Consider the following 8527-nt stretch of genomic DNA (forward strand, 5'->3'; position numbering starts at 1 on the left):
CTTCACAATCTGTGAGAAACATCAGAGTTGATAAATATCATGGCTAAACTCTGGTGACAACAATACACCATTTACTGGGCTCACTTGGAGGTTTTGGGCAATTCCAAGAACTACAGTTAGGAATTTGAGTTCCTATGCATTCAGCAGAAAGAGATAGGACAATTCTGATTCCACTCAGCTCTTTCTGGGGCAATTCTGAATCCCTGTTTGACTAAAGCACTGGTGTAGACTGCTGCAGTAGTACTTGTCAGTTTGTTTTATAGATTTCTTGTGAAATAATATTGACTTTCTCAAGAACTGCTCTTTGAAACAGAAGGTATTCATTAGCTTTTTGTTTCATATAAATCCTTTACTTTAGATGTTGAGTTTCTGAGGACTGATTCAGCCATGAATGTCAGCTAACTCAAAGAATGTTCAGATGTTTGTTCAAGGAGCACTCGTATACCTAGCTTCTTTAGATCCTCTGGAAAATTTAAACTTGCCTCTAGCTATCCTGCTGCAATTGGGCCTAGTGAAGGATGTTGCAGTCCAGAGTGTGCCAAGTCCTACAATTCTTACATAAGAGGAAGCTTCCATTGGTTACTGCCTGATGACTTTTTTTCAAAATCATTACTTTCCAGCCACAACTGTCTGAAGATGAAGTCATACAAGTATGTGTAATCCTGGGCACACTTTGACTCAGGAGCATCTGAGCTTGGCTACATTTCATCATCAGCAGCAAGAGCTATTTGTATCCCTTAAAACACCAAATTTTGAGTTGCCAGTTTGAAATTTGTGCTTTATTGATATTTCTACTCTTTTTTTGCTATCCTTGTGATCTAATGTTCATGGTTATCAATGTGAGCAAAGGAGAGGAATAGAGAATGGGCACTTTTTTTCTGGAAAACATTTGGAGCTAATGAAGTTACTAATTTGTCTTCCCTTGTCTTTTTTCTAGATATTGTAAATTGTGACTTGAAGTCTACACTGAGAGTACTGTACAATCTGTTTTCCAAATACAGGAATGTGGAGTGAAGAATTGATTTGAGTCACAAAGGAGTGTTGACAAAGAAAACATCATAACTAGCCTATCTTCCATCAGTATTCCTCTGCATCTCTATCCTAAAAGGAACAAAACCATTTAGCTGAAGAATTTTTGGTTATTAGTTGATTATTCTGGCACTACTATTTTCACAGTAGATTTAAAACTAATATAACTTATACAGAAAAAAGGGTTTGGGGGAAGGTATCTGGGTATTTTCTGGGAGAATTCATGTCTTCATTCTGGGATAATTCAGTCTTGTCTGGGAGACATTCTTGTCTTCACACTGTTTTTAATAGGTGAAGAAACAATGAAAAAAAATTAGTAAGTTTGATGCAAATCAGCCTTTGGAGCCAATCATAGGAATATTCTGTACTGAGTACCTAATTATTTTTTTACATATATCTTTTTTTTAATCTGGGAAGGGGAAGAATATTTTCTATCCATGATAAGACAGTTCCATTCTAATTGTGAGGAATGTGCATGGGGAGAAACAGTTAAATACACTTGTTCACATGACAGCTAAGAAGAAGAAACTTAACCTGCTGAATATATAGTTCCAGTGCTATTATTAGGCTTTAATTTTATGGGTACAAACTGAAGTGGCTACTCATTCCTTCAGACTTACTATGATGTGATACTCTGCTTCAATATGTGCTATTGAGCATTCCACAGAACCACACTTTGCAGCTTGTCACTTGTTTTTGTTCAAGGAAGAGATCTTTTTTGCAAAGAACACTTTTCAGGAAGACACACTTGTATAATACAGCTTTTCTATAATATTTGTATTATTACATCATTTAAAAAGTAGAAGAATGGCTTGTTTTTATTTTGGCAGTTTAATCACAGGATTATCAGATTGCAAGTTTAGATTCATTGCTAAATAGAATTTAGAATTGTCCCTTTGATTGATTTTATGATGAATGTATGTTCGTCATAATGAACTGCATAATGTTCAACACGAAGAAATAAGATTCATTTTCTAGAAATGGTCAAAACTACCTCCATCTGCAAAGATTCCATTAGAGTGTAAAGTTCTTTGGTGATTTTACATGGCTACAAAGATTTTTTAAATTGAATTACCACCAATTGAGCTGTTATTTGTTTGGTTTTAGCTTTAACAAAGACACAAAAGGGAAACGGGAGTTGATTCCTCCCTTAGACTGGTACCAAGCTCCAGTTGTGCTTCCAGAGGAAGCTGCTGGAGGCTGCCTGCATCACTTCTGAAACAAAGAGCTTTCTTGGGAAAGTCAGGAAAAAAATTCCTCAGGCTGAAATTCCTTGATAACTCTTCAGAAATCTTGGGAGTGCTTAGTGCAGGAAGGAGAGTTGTTAACAGCCCTGCAGGTAGAGCAGAGCTGGCTCAGGTCAAGGAGAAGCAATGGGGCAGTGCTTGGATCGTCACCAGCAGAAAGGGCAGAGCTGGCAGGGACACTTGGTAACAGCTGGGTGTTACTCATGATGTAAAGCATTACATCTTTCCACTTTCCAGGGCTTTTTTTCTTTTTCTTTTACATAGAGCTTTCCAGTACAACATCAGCACAGAGGGAACTCCAGCAATGATTTTCTGTCTTTGCTAAACGCCAGCTGACATTTGGTAATAAGGGGGTACTGACTTCTGCTGGGGGGCTCCAAAATTATTTTCCTGAGAAATAATATGAACTTTTTCAAGGGAAAGTCAATATTCAATTCAAAGGACAATGCCTGAGTGTTCTCTGATCTCAGAAATTATCTGATTAAGAATATCTGAGTAAGAAGCACTCTAAATATCTTCGTTAAAATATTTTCTTACCTGTGTGTTTTTAACTGAGTTTCTGAAATTAGACGTACAGAAAACAACAGTTATTTCCCCTTTACAGGGAGAAATAGCTGGACATTTTGACCTCAATAAAAATGGACATTTTCATTATAGCTTTAGTATTTGAGAAGCTAAACAATAGGAATGAACCAAACTTTTTTTGAGCAAACTGAGACAGAACTTCTCGTGTATATATCAGCATCAATTTCAGTTTATTTTAATGTTTAACATGCAAGTTTTTCGTTTGCACACCTAGTAGTAATCGTAATAGCTAATTAAAAAACAAATGATGTTTTTTCTGCAGACCATGCTCAGCTGCAACACTTCTACATTTCAGCAGTGCTGAAGGATTTTGAAAGCCTTTGTTTTCAGGAGTGCACTTTCTTTAAAGAGGAGGTTTATATGGGTAAAGTGAACACTGAAACAGTTTTCTTTGCCTGGACTTGCAAATAAGTATTTCTTGTACTATATGGGTATAACATTATTGGAGATTTATCTGTCAAGCTCCATTTCCATCCTTATAAAACATAAAACTGAGACAGAATTATTAAATCCTCATGTTGAAATGCAATTATGCAGAACTGTAGAAGCATTTAAACAATATCCAACCTTTCCACAATTATCTATCCCATGGTAAGAATTTATGTAAATGAAAATCTGCTATATAAACAACAGTGCCCTTGTAAATATAGATCCATGTGATAGTTTTAACAGTTACACACAAATAGTATATGCTGCCATGTAGGAGTGGGTCACTGCTTATATTTTTGACAGTGTAGATTTAAATAGCTATCAGATAAATACGAAATCCAATATAGAGATTAATCCAATATAGAGATTATATCTAATATTTATTGCTTTGAATCAGAATATAAGAGAAATATAGAATACTACTGTAGACAGCTTGCTTTTCAGCACTTGGTGTAGGCCAGCCCTTTCCTTCAGGGAAGAGCAAAGTTATCTGGGCCAAATTCTGCCACACCTACATTTCTTTTATTCTTGATACACGGCAATGCACCCTGACATACTGCTGAAAGCAGAATTCTCCTCACTGTTTATATCAAGATAGAAGTTGTTTAAATTTTAGCCAATCCCAGATTTATTTATAATTACTTAAAATGATCAAGTGGACCCAAATCAATTGATTGAGCTCATGTGAGACATGAGCAGCCACCTGGAGAGGCCAGTTCCTCTCCTGGTCCCAGAGGGAGCCTGTGGTCTCAAGGCTGCTGTCTCAGCACTTTGGATCCTAAAGCCAGCTGGGGTAGATCCAAGGCCCTGCCTGAGGGTCTCATGATGGTTTTGGGATCCCACCCACCAGACCAACGTGCCTGTCTCTGTGCTGTGTCACACAAACCTCACAGGCAGCTGGGCCCACCAAAAAGTGGCCAATTCTTGGCCTGCCTTGAGTGGCAATCAAGCAGTAACCGTTGCTGCTGCTGGGGCATTGTGAAACCCCCCAAAAGAACCATTTTCTGTGACTTCTGATTCATCCATTGCATCCAGCAGTAGAGTATCTAGGTTTCTTCTGTGGCTGGAGAGGGGCATCCTTTCCCTCTTGATGGATCCTGGCGTGCTCTTTCAACCACACAGAACTTACTGTTTGGGGTTTTTTTTTAAAGAGGAACTACTGATTTTTCATAGTGTGTCAATAAGCTGTTGTCAAAACAATTACCTAAAATCCTAATATCTTGAGGTCAGCTCCTTTCAGATTTCTTTCTCAGCTGACTGGCTGTTATTTGTCATAAAGAACAAGTCCTATAAAAAGGAACCTTTGCATAATTTTACCCAAGACACGCTCATAAAGCCCAGAATTGGATTGCTCTGTATTTCTGATGGAGTCCAGGTGAACCAAGTTTCCTATTAAATGTGCTGACTGCAGAATGCAGTTCTTTACATTTCCTAGTCAGGAGCAGCTCCATGTTACAGAGGGTAGCAGCCCTTGCAGCTCCATAGCTCAGGAGTTCAAGTGGACCAGCAGGAGCTGGATAAGGTCCTAATCCACTGCAGTGAATCGTGGCAGGAAATCACCAGAGCCTCTCCTAGAGAGCATTGCAGTGCTGGGGGATGGTTGCATTCAAACAGACCATGATGATTGGGGTATTGGTTGGCTTTTGTTCTTACTTTTTATTCTGGAAGTATGGTTTGAAATTAATGTTTCAGATTATTTTAGCAGACACCTTACTGCAAGCTGCAGTGTTGTAAAGCAGAATGGCTTTTAGAAGTTTATTTCATTAGATAAAGATATATGTGATACTTAATATACTAGATGCCAGCCTTAGGTCTTGTTTTTGTTATTCTTGTCTTCCTCTCAAAACAACCTTCATCAACGGCCAAGCATCCAAAGAGAAAACAGTGCCTTGAAGACCTCTTGCAAGATTTTTATGCTGTTACATGTATGACTTTTGTCATTTTATTGTAAGAATTAGTGTGGGCTTTCTCTTCACAGTCAAGGTACAATTACAGACTGAAGAAATCCTTTGTAAAAAGTTACAATTAGCTTGCATGAAGATATTTTACTTTGATTTGTCACATGAAAAATTGACATAGCACCACCAAATTTTTTAAATTAGGCATACCTCAGTATCCACAGATTTTTCCAAAGAGGTTTGAGTCATTCAACATTTACAAGGGCTAATTTTATGTATTCTGAAAATATTTTCTGTGAGATTGTTTCTGCAATAATGAGACTTTCTTTTCTGTCTAACAATTTAATACCATGCACACTGCAACAATAATAGAGTCATTGAAACATTTGGTCCTCAATTTCAATATCAAACTAACTGAGAAAAAAGAATATTTTCAAAATTTGCTAAACATGTATCTGAAAATAATTATAAGTTAAAATTAAGCTGCATTGCCTTCAACTGCAGAGTTAGTAGCTTTCACAGAATATATGTACTCTGTAAGTAAAAGACACACTCTTGCTGATTTTTTTTTTCCTGTGCTTTTCCTGAAACCTTTTGTTATGATTCACAATAAAATTTGCACCTGAAAATCAACCCTGCATGTTGTTGTTGGGTCGAAGGATGAGTTGTCTGACAAAAAATTAAGGAGGCTGTGTGTTTTGTGTTCTCAAAACTTCCAGACCTCTCCATGCACCCAACCCTCTTGCAGTAACCCCTTTGTGGGTGTGCAAGGTGTTTATTATTATATTCTGTGGAGGCTGGTGACAGCTGAACGGGGGTTGGCAAAAGCAATCATGTAAACATGTGTTTGAAATGATTAACAGCAGCAGGTCAGGAAAATGCTGTCTTTGACTCAAAGTAGCCAAGAACACCTTTACTTTTAACTTTGTGGTGCTGAGCACTTCAGTGGGGATATCCCAGCTGGGTATAATGCAATTCTCTGCAGAGCAATTTTGTTAATTTTGAATCTAACAAAATGTTAGCAAAACATTGAAATCATAATGTCTGTGTCAGAAAATAATTGCATTTAGGAAGATTTTGAGATCTATTTTTTTTATAAACGTGTTATTGTTGCTACCCTTTAATGCAGGAGCTTCAATGCAGAGCTTGGAACCAGTCCAAAATATAGGCATCTAAAGTGCTCCAGATTGACATTTATAGCCACTGAATTACTGGCTGGAGTCCAGAAGCAGGTGTTTGATCTTTAGGTCTGCTTGTAAAGCTCAAACTACCAAGCAGAGCTGCCTAATCAACGGGGAGCACTAAAGACAGGGTGAGTTTTAATGCCAGTCTTCAATCCCAGTTTTATCAGGGCTGGATAGAAGCAATTCTGCTTGCTTAGGATCCACATTCTCAACCCCCACCATAGGCACTTGGAGCTTTTGTCCTGAATTTTGTGGGTTTTGTCCTGAAGAACAAGACTTGCTCTTCTTCAAACATTGCAGTGCAACACAAAGGTCACGGTCTGGCTACCTCAATCTTTTCATTGCTGTTCACACAGAAAGCAGAAGATCTGGCTTTAATACCCTTCTGCAGCCATGGGAGTTACTCTTCCTCCTCTTTAGAATCCTGCAGTATGAAATGAAGGAGAAATGGTGTTTTTACTATTGTTGGAGGGGCACTGTTAATGCCTAAGCTCAGTGTGTAGAGTAACTCCACATTAACTTGAGACAGAAGGAGAGCAGAAGAGGGAGCATAGCTGGTGATTAAGCTGTTGAAAAGGTGGAAAAGGATTTGGGGGAAGAACCTGTCTTCTGGGCCTCCTGTAAGGCCTGCTTCTGTATTTCAGTCAATCAAAAGCTGTTAAAATTCCCAAACATGTTTTGAAGAGAAAACAGACTGACCTCTGTCTTGCCTCTGTTTCACTGCAAAGTTCCTGCTGAGCTTCTGCTTTCACTCCTCTTTGCCAGCACTCTGCATAATATATATGTGATGATATACTGAATACAGGAAAGGTGATAAAGTACTTGTCTTGAAAGGCTCACAGTCCTGCAGGAATGCAGGAGGGAATTCTGTGCTGTGAGCTCCTCTATCTCATGACAGGAGCAATAGGTGTGGATTAGGGACCGAGTGCCCCTTTCTGTACCTTTCTGCCCTTAAGTTGTGGTGTAAAACAAGGAGCTAAAAAGTGACCAGTGAGGCTGGGGTGGGTGCCAGTGCCCAGGGACCAGAGGAGGCAGGAAGGCTGCTAGCTTAGCAGATTTCCACATTTCTGTGATGGAGAGGTGGGTGTTCAGCACTGAGGTAAGGAAGTGTGTGGATTTCCCAGGTGCCTGGGGGAGGAATCCTTCCCCTTGAAGTGCTGCTGGGCCATCAGCCTCTTGCCAGCATTGCAAGCTGCTTGCATGTGGCTGAGACTTCCCTCTCTGTGACAGTAACTTAAACACTTCCATGTGCATATTGTTACAATAATAGAGCTTTGAAGGCGTCAGTCCTGCGTTTCTGAGCCTTCTGTACCTCCAGATCTTTCTGAACTGTTTGTTACAGCACTTGAATAGACAGAAAGGACATCATTAGAGCAGGTCTGTGTTCTCAACGGCATAAAAACCTTGTACATCTACTGTCTGAAACCAGCACTCACTCCAAACAGTCATAACCTCCAGCTTATTTTTTTCTGTTATCAGGACAAATTAACCCATTAGCTGCACAGACTCTATTGTGAGTCAGAGGTATATGACTCATGTGAATAGAACCCAGTTCTATTCTGGTTTTAATTAACTTGGCCTCCACCCAAATCCTCCTTAGAAATGAAAGATACTAGATTAGCTGAAGTGTACAACACATTTTTATGGTTTGTGCTAAACTTACATGTGTATTTATATGAGATAATGCTACAAAAAAAAAGATTCCTATGAATGCAGTAGCCTGAAAGGTAAGTGACAGAGCTGCTGTATTTGACAGACTGTTAAAGTATTAGAATTAATCTGGTTGGATTGTTTGCTTTGCAAACTGTAAGAACAAAGAAAAAAATAATTTAGAATTCTAGTACATTGGGAAAATATTTCCAGTCTTAATTCAGATAAACGGAAAACAAATTTGTGGTGGTTAGAATTTCAATAGAAGTACAGTCTTAATGTGGCACTTCCCATTGTAATTTTCCTAATTTTGCTGCCTGAGATTTTTTCTTTTCTTTCTTCACGATAAAATGTAAGGATTTGATCAGTATACTTGTTAGTATTTCTATTTGGGTCATTGTGCCTTCTCTTTATAAAGCAATATTAAAATCAATTAAACTCAAATTTAAATTGCAGGGAGGGTAATCTGAGCCACTGCTTAGAGTACTGTCAAAACAGAAGTGAT

At 38.5% G+C, this 8527-nt stretch overlaps 1 protein-coding gene across 2 annotated transcripts in view; it reads left to right on the forward strand.

The window, feature by feature from the left end:
- PARVA (parvin alpha) overlaps window positions 1-5821 on the forward strand; it is a 63688-nt gene extending 57867 nt beyond the window's left edge. For both annotated transcript variants that reach the window (XM_066552290.1, XM_066552291.1), the window contains exon 13: window positions 938-5821. In XM_066552290.1, the coding sequence (XP_066408387.1) occupies window positions 938-1014 (77 nt within the window). In that variant the 3' untranslated portion in view covers window positions 1015-5821. The remainder of the gene's footprint in view (window positions 1-937) is intronic.
- The last annotated feature ends 2706 nt before the right edge of the window (window positions 5822-8527 follow it).

This window comes from Molothrus aeneus, chromosome 6 (assembly GCF_037042795.1).
Source record: "Molothrus aeneus isolate 106 chromosome 6, BPBGC_Maene_1.0, whole genome shotgun sequence".
NCBI lineage: Eukaryota > Metazoa > Chordata > Aves > Passeriformes > Icteridae > Molothrus > Molothrus aeneus.